The sequence below is a fragment of the Rhinatrema bivittatum genome, chromosome 6, assembly GCF_901001135.1.
Source record: "Rhinatrema bivittatum chromosome 6, aRhiBiv1.1, whole genome shotgun sequence".
In the NCBI taxonomy this organism is placed as follows: domain Eukaryota; kingdom Metazoa; phylum Chordata; class Amphibia; order Gymnophiona; family Rhinatrematidae; genus Rhinatrema; species Rhinatrema bivittatum.
In genome coordinates this window covers 243,041,316-243,054,259 of record NC_042620.1, presented here as the reverse complement: position 1 = coordinate 243,054,259, position 12,944 = coordinate 243,041,316, and the positions used below count along the sequence as shown (strand labels likewise).

The 12,944-nt window shown below is 42.7% G+C and overlaps 1 protein-coding gene across 1 annotated transcript in view; it reads left to right on the top strand.

Annotated features, from left to right (window-relative positions):
* Positions 1-12,944, top strand: part of WDR44 (WD repeat domain 44) — a 150,325-nt gene that overhangs the window by 111,276 nt on the left and 26,105 nt on the right. Inside the window, exon 18 of the mRNA XM_029606697.1 lies at positions 1,800-1,927. Coding sequence (XP_029462557.1) covers positions 1,800-1,927 — 128 coding nt within the window. The remainder of the gene's footprint in view (positions 1-1,799; positions 1,928-12,944) is intronic.

Here is a 12,944-nt window from a genome sequence, read left to right as displayed (position 1 = left end):
TCCTATGCACTTAACTCCTTAAGTTAAGAACCTAGATCTTTTGAATATCAGCCTGACTGTACATTTTGTACTAATGATTTGGGCAAATGATTATAAAGGAATATATAGATACTTAGTGAGCCCAGTTTTCATTAGTCTGCATAAGTCACCAAATGCGCATGCATGTATGCAGGCCTCCAGAAATTAACGCTAGTATTTTATAAACTGCCCCAAAAGAATGCACATATGTTTCAATACAGGGGTATATTTGTGATGCAAGAAAGCACATATTTTCTCTACCCATTTTTTAAAATTGCATGTACATATTTTTTGTGCATAATAATTTTAATGTGCATGTAATAACTATGAATTATACATGAAGGCATGTATTTTATAAAGAATGCAATTCACGTACTCCACGTCTGAACATACATGTGCTTATACTTGAAATCAGCAGTTTACTGAACCCTCCAGCACTTCACCCTGACCCCATCACGTAACAGACATCCCACTCAAAAACTGCAGACAAAAGGCAGGTGTAGTTTTACTTTTGCAACTTAATTAGCAGTTGTAACAGTGCATGCGCATATACCACTTACAAAGTAGCAACTTGTGCCCGGAATGTTCCTAAACCATCCTTTTTTCTCCCTGAGAACATTTGCGCGTGATACTGCAGTTCTCTGAGGACAGGCAGGATGGCAGAATTTACATAGGGATGATGTTATCAGATGGAACCTGGCACCGAACTTTGATTTCAAAGATTCTAGAAGTTTTTAGCTTGCACTACTGAGCATGTGCAGCTGCAGTCTCGTCCCAGGCAGGGCCCTTCAGTCAATGATAAAGCTCTAAGATTTGGAGAAATCAATTCCTAGGGGAGCTGGCAGGGATTCATGAGGACTGACGTCCTGCTGTACATCGGAGAACACCTGTAATCCCATTGTGTGCGCATACTTGCAAAGTTTGCAAAATAGCACACATGTATATGCCCACTTTACACAAGTAACTCCAATCCATTTTATGTAAGGTGATGCCTTTTTTTATTGGACTAACTCAATAGATTTGTTGACTAGCTTTCAGGAGCTAATTCTCCCGTCCTCCAGACCAAATAGAATGAACAGATCAGCGCAAAAGAGGAGGTTGCTGGAACATTACTATAATAGTGTTGGGGGGAGGATGTTGAATATGTTACAGGGATAAAGAAGTGACAGATGGATAGAATTATGTTTGGTAGTAAGATAACACTTGTGATTTTTTTTTTTTCTTTTTGTTTATGGACTTTTTTTTTCTGTGCATTCATGTGAACTAACACAGCAACCACACTACTTTATTCTGGTTATCAAATATGTAGATATCTTTAACTTATTCTATATGATGGTACTCAAATAATTTGATCATTCTCAGACAAATATAACCATATGCGAACTGAACATATCCTTGTAAATCTCAATATTTAACAGCAGTAGTACATTTTGTATTCTCAATTTTGTTATGGTGGCAGCATTCACAGCTCCTGTGGAGGATGGAGTTCCAGCAACATTCAACGGCCAACCATAGAGTGCATTTTACAGCATCTGAGACAGCTACACTAGTGGTCGGGGATAGAAATGTTAAAAAAAAAACAAACCTATTTCAGAAACTAAGCATGAAGGTTTACGGCATCCTTGCCCTCAGTGGGTGGCAGTTGTCTGAGTCTGAAAGGCTAGAAATGTGCAGTGGGAAGCTACTAGGCTACAAGAGCAATCCTTTAAAATGTAAATTTATTTGTACAGCAGCTAGTAATTAAGATAACTAATACCTGACTTTTTTCCTTTTTTTTAAAGCCATGACTATACTTACATTGTCAGTGGTTCTGAGGATAAATATGTTTACATCTGGAGCACTTACCATGACTTAAGCAAGTTCACCTCAGTAAGGAGAGATCGCAATGATTTCTGGGAAGGTATTAAAGGTAAAACTGTATTTTCTATACTTTTTAAAACTCTAAAATTGTATGTACTTTACTCAGAGCTTTGACGGCTGACAAAATCAAGCATGAGGCAGAAAGGAAGTATATAGAAAGTTCTGGTGTATAAGTTATTATAGAGATGTAGGTATCTTTTAGTTTAATTGGATAATCCATTATCTTTTTTCAAATCATCTAACAGCTATGTTGATTGAAACTGAAAGCAAACTGGCATTGCCACTATAAGTAGAAACAGTGCTTTAATACAATTTATCTTTTGAAGTAAGCTGTAACTGCAGATATTAAGTTAAAATTATGTATGGAAGGCTTAATGTAATGTTGATTAAGGATATAACATCTTAAATCCTTTCATGTGTGAAGTCAGATTACCCAATATGACTTGCTTATTCCTCAGCTAGTCGCATGTCACAAGTCCATATCAGTGGGTTACAAAAGTTGACTTAAAGTACTTGACATAAACAAGGTTTGTTATTTTAGCAAGTACTAAAAAGTAAAACTCCAGCTGTTGATTTTAGGATAGTGCAAGTAAACTTAAATGAATAGCATTCTTAATGTGAATTTTAGAGAGAGGTGCCAGGGCTCCTTTCAGCTGCTCATCCCTCTTTAATTAGATGCTAACTTCTGCTGCAGTACTGGAATCATATTATCATCTACTCTTCACTTTAAATATATAGAGGTGTTAGAGGTTAAAAAGCTATATTTACTGGCAGCTGAATTATTTCTAATTGACATGCAGAAAGCAGTTGTAAGTAGTGTTTTAGTAACTGAAATAGACACGAAGCGTGTGATTACAGCTGAACTGAAATTATACAACTTCATGCTGGCTGCTGCAGCTGAACTGTACTTGAGTGCTGTCTTTATGAGAGTATATGCCATTAAAACTTTCTGTATAACAAACTATGGTACATTTTTCACAGTTCTTCAGTGACATTTTCTTCTTTTGACTGATATTTCCATGCAAGTTCAAATGCATAGGAAATTGATTAAAAAGCTTCCCATGCTCGCAATTCTGAATTAACTGAAAAGCAGCATCATAAACATCCTTTTAGCAGTATCCATAAAATTTTGGGAAGGAAGAGAATGCATTCTTCAAATGGGAATGCCGCTAAAGTATCACAGGTGTTCACAGTCAGTGCTAGAGGGAGGGAAGGTTCTACAAGTACTAATTTTGGCTACATCCAGAAACAATACTGTCTTACTGCTCAGCTGCCATGTTACTTGGTGATGCATAGTTAGGTCATCTCCTGTCTAAAGGCAATGACAAGGTTTCAGCATGTCAGATGATACACTTAGGCTGCCAGGGCATGACCTGATAACCTAAGAACTTCTTGAATAGACAGTGGTCACCAGAAGTTAATTACCCCCTCCCTTTTTTTTTAAAGATAAAATGGACAGTTTAGCAGCCAATCATAAGTGATGTGCGTAAAATGATTCTCATAAGGGCATTTGGGAGCTTCTTATTAAATTTTTATAAAAGCAATGAGTCACCAAGAAGAGCAAGGCTGGCATGAGTGCCTTCATAGAATTTAGAACAACCCCATTTACACTAATGGGGAAATATGATTTTCTCTATTAAATATAATAAACTGCACATATATTCTTATTAGAGCATAGTATTTTTTGATGTGATATGTTTCCCTTATGCATTTTATACAGTTTACCAAAATATTTTATTCAGTGAATAATGACCACCATCCAAGCATAATTTTAATATATGGCATGGTTCATTCATTTAAAAAAAAAAAACATTGAGTTACATTGACGTTTATTTGTTCTCACTTTTAAACATTATTGCCATAGGAAGTAATGGAGTTCTTTCAGAAAGGGTCATTTATTCCAAGTCACTTTAAATTCAGGCAGACACATCAAAAAATGTCTCCAGAACCAAAGCATTCATGCCATATCTTATATTTCTTCATGTTTATCCAGTTAAATTTTATTTTCTAAAGGCTCCTCCTTCAAATATGAAAATGACTGATGTCTATGGGAGAGATATCAGTCGACATATATTACACTGGTACTTTAAATAAATCATGGGATTATTATTTATTTCCTAAAAGAGCCAACAGAGGGCTATTAAGTGACATTTATTTGAAAGGGTTAGTTTTTTGTTTTTAATATCCTTTCTCCTAGCTGTTCTCTGACTGCTACCATCTGTGTATGACGTTATGCGGTGCACTTCAACTGTAATTCACAGAGAACTCAAAGCAGTTCCTTGCTGCTGCTGCTGTTGTGGCCTTTCTCCTATGGCAAGCAGGATGGTAGTCCTCACATATGGGTGATATCAGATGGAGCCTGACATGGAAAACATGTCAAAGTTTCTAGAAATGTTGACTGGCACACTGAGCATGCCCAGCATGCCACTATCCATGCATCTACGTGGGGTCCCTCTTCAGGCTCTTCTTTTCTCCGGAGCAGTCTCGTGGTTTTGGAGCTCGTGCTCTTTTTTTTCTTTTTTTGGAAGGCTTTTCCTCATTGGGGCCCTCTCAGTTCCTCCAGGGTTTTTCTTTAGTTGGCGGCGCGGTAAGTTTTATTTTATCTTCTGTGCAGTCGATTCCCAGCTGTGCCATCTTCCAGTGTCCACTGGTTGTCAACTGCGCGCCGGCCTTCTTTTCAAAATGGTGTCATCAAGTTTTCATTGGTGCCCCCAGTGCCCTCAGACTGTCTTTCACGGATCCACACGAGGTGTGCATCCTTTGCCTGGTGGCATCGCATGACGTCCAGGGATCTCGTTTTTGCGACCAGATGACTCCCAAGGACTGGCGTGCTCACCTAGATAAGATGGAGAAGCTGTTCGGATCCAAGAAGTCCATACTGTTGACACCAGCATTGGGAGCATCAACGCCAAAAGGGAGTGAGGAGCCGATGGACACCAATCCCTCGGTGTGCACCCCTCCGCCGGGGATCATTCATAGTCTGTCTCCTCTCACTCAAGGACTTCAGTTTCATCTCCTTCGTCCTCAACACCTGGGAAAGACCGGGCTGAGCACCGTGGGAAGTCCTGAAAGCATCGCCTTATGTCTCCATCCTCGCATGGTACCGAGCTTGGGTTGGCACATGTGTCTGCTGTGGTGCCCCCGAGGTGACCCCCGTGGCGAGGAGGTATCATCCTTCACCGAGGCTGGGAGTCCAAGGCATTCCCCACTGATTTTTGTGCTGGGTACCGATTCTCCTCGGGGCTCCAAGAGAAATGTGGATATACTGCCTTCTCCTCAGGCTGTCCTGTCCTCAATGGCTTTTGAGGAGGAGCTTGAGCGTAGGGTGCGGTTGGTCGAACCCTGCAGGGCATCAAATTGCTGGCCCTTCAAGTGCTTCCACCAGAGCCGGAACCTGCACAGTCTATGTTGGCACCACTCCTGGAGCATCTTGACGTTCTCCTTGGAGGCCTCCTGACACAATCAATGCCAGTGGTCAGGGTGTGTTGATCCCCCAATGGCCACTGGTGCCGCCACCTCCTGATACCATCCCTATTGTGGGATCCTCTGAGGAGGAGGGGCCGACGAGGCCCTCGGTTCCATGGCTAGTGTTGCCCGTTCCAGGTCCTTCAGGGCTCTCGATGCCCTCTGTGCTGTCGTGCCCTCAATACCCAAGCCGTTGGGCTTGGGAAAGCCTCCCCCACGGGCGCCCCCTGGCAATGTTAGTGATGAGGATGCCCCTTACGATCAGTGGAGAGATGATACTGCCAAGTCTTCCTCTGAGTCCGAGGACCTTCTCTCCGATCCGTTTCCTCCAGAGGAGTGGAGCCGGTCTCCACCTGAGGACTTGACTTTTGCTAGGTTTGTGCGGGCTATGGCTTTTGACAGAGGAGGATATCAGACATAAGATGCTGGAAGTTCTTCAGTTTGTAGACTGTCTGAAGGAGGTGGTGGCAGTTCCTGTTCATGAGATCTTCAGGGACTTGCTCCTTAGAATTTGGGAACACCCCATCTCTGTGCCTCTAGTCCAGTGGTTCTCAACCCTGTCCTGGGGACCCCACAGCCAGTCGGGTTTTCAAGATATCCACAATGAATATGCATGAGAGAACATTTGATTGCACTGCCTCCATAGCATGCAAATTTTCTCTCATGCATATTCATTGTGGATATCATGAAAACCCGACTGGCTGTGGGGTCCCCAGGACAGGGTTGAGAACCACTGCTCTAGTCAATAGGAAGACTCTACCTGGTCCAGCAGGCTACGGGGTTTGAGAATCGTCAGCTCCCACACTAGTCTGTTATGGTGGAGTCTGCTCTTAAGAGGGCTAAGCAGTTCCGCCCCTCCAGGGAGGGAGCATAGGGTGCTGGATGCATTGGGGAGGAAGGTGTTTCAGGGCGCGATGCTGATTGCCTGGATCACCTCCTACCAGTTGTACATAACACAGTATTCTCAAAATCTCTGGAAACAAGTCCAGGAACTATGTGAGTGCCTGCCCCAACAGCAGTAGGACACCTTTGCGGTGGTCGTCCAGTAAGGTCTTGAATGCGGCAAGCATGAGGTGCATTCCACCTATGATGTGTGTGAGACGACGGTGAGAATGGCAGCTGCAGCAATAGGTGACCATAGAATGGCCTGGCTTAGGGCCTCAGACCTCCACCACAAAGTGCAGGAAAGGCTCGTGACCTACCCTGTACTAGCAAAAACCTCTTTGGTGATAGTGAGAGATGCTGTGGCTCAGTTAAAGGATCATCATGAAACCCTGCAGCACTTCTCAGCCAGTGCATCAGACCCACCATCCTCGGCCTGGAAGTCCTTGCGTCAGGACCCGAGAAGGTCCTTTTACCGCCAGAGGAAGTACTATCCTCTCAGCCGCCACCCCAGTCAGGCCCCGCTATGGGGTTTTGACTGGCTGCAAGAGGGCATAAGCCAGCCACCAGAACTCTCGATGCAGAACCTTCTGGTCAGGGGCTGACTACGATTCTTTTGGGACTGTTGGCCCAGCGTGACATCGGACCAGTGGGTTTTATCCATCATACGCCGGGGGTACCGGCTGAATCTTTTGGGTGTCCCTCTGGACTGTCCCCCATGCCCCTCGTGGGGTCAGTCCTTGCATCAGAAATACTGTTGTTGGAACTCGCCACCCTTGTAACAGCCAGGGCCGTTGAGCCTGTTCCGCTGCGTCAGTGGGAGTGGGTTCTACGCTCAATATTACCTGATTCTGAAGAGGTCAGGGGGACTTTGTCCCATCTTGGACTTGAGAGACTTGAACAGGTTTCTAAAAAAGGAAAAATTCAAGATGGTCTCACTGGGCACCCTGATTCCCCTCCTACAAAGGGGGGGAGGATTGGCTTTGCTCCCTTGGTCTCAAAGACGCCTACAGCCACATTGGGATCTTCCATGGGCACAGGAAGTACCTGCAGTTTGTGGTGGGTGAGCAACATTTTCAGTACAGAGTGTTGCTTTTCGTCCTGGCCTCTGTTCCACAAGTCTTCACCAAGTGCCTAGCCACGGTGGATGCATACCTCTGCAGGTTGGGGGTACATGTCTTCCCCTACCTGGAAGATTGGCTCGTCAAGAGCCCCTCCCAGGAGGAAGCAGTGTGGTTGCTATGCTTGACCGTTCGGATTGCAAGAGTCTTAGCCTTTAGCCTTCTATTTGGAGCGAACAGCAGGCCATAGGCAGTCTACATAACTCTTCATCTCTTTTGACAGGAATAGATTGGGAGTTGCAGTTGCTAAACAGACCTTGTCCAACTGGCTGGCAGATTGCATTTCCTTCTGCTATGCTCAGGCGGGATATTAACTTGAAGGTTATGTCAAGACTCATTCTGTCAGAGCCATGGTGACTTCGGTGTCCATGGACAAGATCTGCAAGGCTCCTACGTGGAGTTCTCTCCACACTTTTGCCTCTCACTGCTGTATGGACAGGGATCACGGACACAATAGCAACTTTGGCCAGTCTGTCTTCCAGACTCTTTCAACTGTGAAACCCAACTCTTCCTGCTTAGGGCCCTTTTTTTGGGTTCAGGCTGTCTCCCTCTGTTACCAACAGCACCTGTGTTGTGCCTGTTAGCACCTGGTTAGGTGCCTGTTGGTTTTGCTTGTTGTTCAGGAACAGCCTGTAGCTAGGGATTCACCCATGTGTGAGGACTGTTATCCTGCTTGTCCTAGGAGAAAGTAGAGTTGCTTACCTGTAACAGGTGTTCTCCTAGGACAGCAGGATGTTAGTCCTCATGAAACCCACCTGCCACCCAGCAGAGTTGGGTTTCCTTAGATTTTTTATTTTATTTTTTCATAATTCTATGTTATGAGACTGAAGAGGGACCCTGTGTGAATAATGGCATGCTGGGCATTTGTGCCAGTCAGTGTCTAGAAATTTTGACATAAGTTTTCCGTGCCGGGCTCCTTTTGATGATGTCACCCATGTGTGAGGACTAACATCCTGCTGTCCTAGGAGAACACCTGTTACAGGTAAGCAACTCTACTTTCTCCGAGCGCTTCCCCCACCCCACCGTAGCAAGACCTGGTCTGACCTAATAATCAGGCCGAACCTGGCAGTTACCCAAACACTAAGAAGATCCCATGCTACTGATGCAATTAATAGCAGTGGCTATTCCCTAAGTAAACTTGATTAATAGCTGTTAATGGACTTCTCCTCCAAGAACTTATCCAAACCTTTTTTGAACTTAGCTACACTAACTGCACTAACCTCATGTGAAACACAATCCCTTTCTGTTATCGAGCTTGACTTTATTTCAACATAGGAATAACAGGATGCAACTTAGATGCAAGCTATTCTCAAGCGGTGGGAAGTAATTCAGATTCAGAAAAGAGGTACTCAACAAACAGGTCAATTTGAAGTATCACGGACCTTTTTTGTATAGTACAGAGATTGGTGAAAGGACACAAATATGTGGTGATTCCTTTTGCATAATTGCAGTCTTATATGAGTATTATCACTCCATTATAGTTATAGATAGACATGAGAGAGACATAGATAATAAACAATAATTATTATTATTATTATAATTACATTATAATAAACAAAAACAATAATAATTTTAAAAAAGTTCTTAAAATAAAATAATTTTAAGGGATATTTAGGGTTGGTCACCATGCATTTAATGTATTACAATATCAATTGCCACACAGCATAATTTCATGTTTTGGGCTAATAATCATTGTAGATTAATAATACAATATTGATGCAAATGAGTTGAGTTGATTACAAAAGATACATGACATTCTTGCTTAATCATGACTAATTTACTACACACCATGATCACTATAGATAAGAACAAAATGTATCATTTTTTCATAGCATGCAACAGTAAAACTCATGCACAAATGTTTTGTATGTATGAACACTATTAGCTTGTATGTTCACCCATAAACCCAGCGCTTCTATGCGCTAATGGTGTCTGTGTGCTAAATAGCGTGAGAATGTAACAAAAAATAGTGTGTACATGCTAAACTGATCATGGATAGTCCTATTTTCTTATGGCCCAACCCCCATGCTACTAGCCTTATAAAAGTAAAAGTGTTGGTGTTGTAGGAATGCATCTGGACCCTGGGAAGGCAGAGGGAGAGAGAAGCATGTGTTTGGTCTTTAAAGACACAAGAGAGAAAAATTAGACCAAACATATATACCTTGGACATCTGCCAGAGAGAAGGACTAGCATTAGAAGGAGTCTCAGCCAACCCCAAAACATCCTGTCCTGTTGACACCAGGGAGGGGAATCAACTAGCTCTGACTCAGGACACTGGCATCTGATCATCCCTCCTCTACAAGCACTTTGTAGTGTTAGGGCAGAAAGTACATGACAGTTCATGCTGAAGCCTCAGAATGCCTGCAGTCGTTTTTTGACAGATTGACCACAGTAATAGCCATGTGCCCCATCCCTCAAAGTTACTCCCATCCTTTCCACGGCATCCATTTCATCTGTGCCGCGCAGGAATCATCTTCTCAGAAGGCCATTGAACAGAGGTATTGTCTCTTGTTGATTGGTTATTTATAGTTATCTATTGTTACTGCCTAGTTCTATGTAAACCGAGTTGATTTGATTTGTATCAAGAAAGTCGGTACATAAAAGCCTTCAATAAATAAATAAATAAAAGCTGGTGAGAACTGTCTAATCTTAGGATGGGAATATGCTGTCTTGAGTATCCATTCTATTCTTTCTGGGAGGGTCTTATGGCTCAATTGCTGCAACCTTGCCCGTGCTGCAACACCACCTGTCTTACAGACATAGAGAGAGGTTCTGGAAGCCAAATTTAGGAGTTTAGGTAGGGAGCGAAATCCAGAACCTCCAGGATGGCATTCTCTGAAATGCTTTCTGTTCCACGTGCAGATTCTCTGAAATGCTTTCTGTTCCAGAGGCAGGCAGAGCTCCAGAGTTTCAATGCGTGGATGAGACGATGGTGTAGGGAAGAGGGATTCAGCTTTGTAAGGAACTGGGGAAACTTTTGGGGAAAGGGGAGACTTTTCCGAAAGGATGGGCTCCACCTTAACCAGAGTGGAACCAAGCTGCTGGCACTAACTTTCAAAAAGGAGATAGAGCAGCTTTTAAACTAGAACAAGGGGGAAAGCCGACAGTCATTCAGCAGTGCATGGTTCAGAGAAATGTATCTTTGAAGGATACTAACAGGAGAGTTAGGGCATCCCAACAGAGAGGGTCTATAAAAGCATATATTTCACATATAGTCCATATGCCTATATGTGAAAAATCACCAAAGCTAATGATTTCCGAATTATCCCAAACAACTAAAAAGCAGGTTGTTAATACAAACAAAAACACACTTTGAAATGTCTGTATGCCAATGCCTGAAGTCTAAGAAGTAAGATGGGAGAGTTAGAGTGTATAGCAACAAATGATGAGTGACATAATTGGCATCACAGAGACTTGGTGGAAGGAGGATAACCAATGGGACAGTACTATATTAAGGTACAAATTATATCGCAATGATAGGGAGGATCAACTTGGAGGTGTGGCACTTTATGTCTGGGAGGGTATAGAGTCTAACAGGATAAAGATCATACAAGAGACTAAATGCTTAGTAGAATCTATATGGGTAGGAATCCTATGTGTGTTGGGTAAGAGTATAGTGATAGGAGTATACTACCATCCACCTGCACAAAATGGTCAGACAGATGATGAAATGCTAAGAGAAATCAGGGAAGCAAACCAATGTGGCAGTGCAATAATAATGGGAGATTTCAATTACCCCAATATTGACTGGGTAAATGTAACATCAGGACTTCCTAGAGACATTAAGTTCCTGGATGTAATAAATGATTGCTTCATGGAGCAATTGGCTCAGGAATCAACTAGAGAGGGAGCTATTTTAGATTTAATTCTTAGTGGAACGCAGGATTTGGTGAGAGAGGTAACTGTGGTGGGGCCACTTGGCAACAGTGATCATAACATGATCAAATCTAAACTAATAACTGGAAGGGGGACAATAAGTAAATCTGCAGCTCTAACACTAAACTTTCAAAAAGGAAACTTTGGAAAATGAGGAAAATAGAAAAAAACGGAAAGGTGCAGCTGCAAAGGTTAAGTGTTCAACGGGCTTGGACATTGTTTAAAAATACAATCCTAGAGGCGCAGTCCATATGTATTCCACACATTAAGAAAGGTGGAAAGAAGGCAAATCACCTGGACCGGATAGTAAGCATCCTAGGGTACTGATGGAACTCAAAAATGAAATTTCTGATCTATTAGTTAAAACTTGTAACCTATCAATACCTAGACCTATCAATACCTAGACCAAAAAAGAAAGGAGGAGGAATTCTACTCGCTGCAAAAAAAACAATTGGGCATAACCCTACAACAATCATACTCCACTCCTAAACTTGAATGTTCCATATTCAAATCTCAACATCTACAAATATTCCTCATCTACGCCACACCAGGAACTCTAGAGGCTAACCCCTCCCCTTTGATAGAGACGATAGCCAAACACTACAATTCAGACAAACCAACCATCATACTGGGAGACTTCAACATTCACGTGGACGCCATCCCGCAATCCTCTAATTGCGAAACCTTCCTTACCTCCCTCAGTCACATTGGATTCACACAAATAATCAGTGGACCCACTCACAAAGCAGGTCATACATTAGACCTCATTTTTATCAACGATAGCTGGACCATTTATACCAATCCCACCTGCACGCCAATCCCCTGGTCAGACCATCAGATCATAGACACAACCCTCAAAATGAAGAACACACCACCCCCAAACATCTCCAAAACCACCATTCATTTCAGGAAACCATGCTCACTGGACTTACTCAAAGAACAATGCTCCAAAGATCTCAAACTAATAGACCTCTCGGACGCCAACACAGCCACCACTTCATGGATCAAAATCACTAACAAAATAGCTGATCAACTCTGCCCAACCTCCTCAAAGATAATCCAACCAACAAGAGACAACAGAAAACCTTGGTTCACCCCGGAACTCAAAGCACTAAAACAAAAACTACGAAACAAAGAACAAAACTGGAGAAACAACCCTTCACATACATCCAGACTGGACTACAAAGCCATCCTTAACACCTACAGAAACGCTATCCACAAAACAAAAAAGGACTTCTATGCAAAAAGAATTCATAACTTCATCTTCGACTCGAAAGCTTTATTCTCTTACGTTTCATCTCTCACCAAACCAACGCCCCCGTCCATTCCAGACCAACTAGCGCTCAGCAAGGCCAACGAATTAGCCATCTACTTTAAGACAAAAATCTCAAACCTTACTCGCTCCCTTACAACCCATCATACTCTACCAACACCTCAGAGCACATTCCAACCCACGCTGAATGCTAAACTAGAGTCATTTGAGACCACATCCGCCTTGGAGATTGAAAATTTACTTAAGAAAATTAAACCATCTGCACATCCTTCTGACCCACTCCCTACTAATTTGCTCACCGCCATCCCTAACACCGTCGCAAAAACTATTGCAGAAATCATTAATACCTCCTTAACCATGGGCACAGTTCCTAATCAGCTAAAACTTGCTATCCTCAAACCCCTACTGAAAAAACCAACTGCTTCACCCACTGACCCAGCCAACTTCAG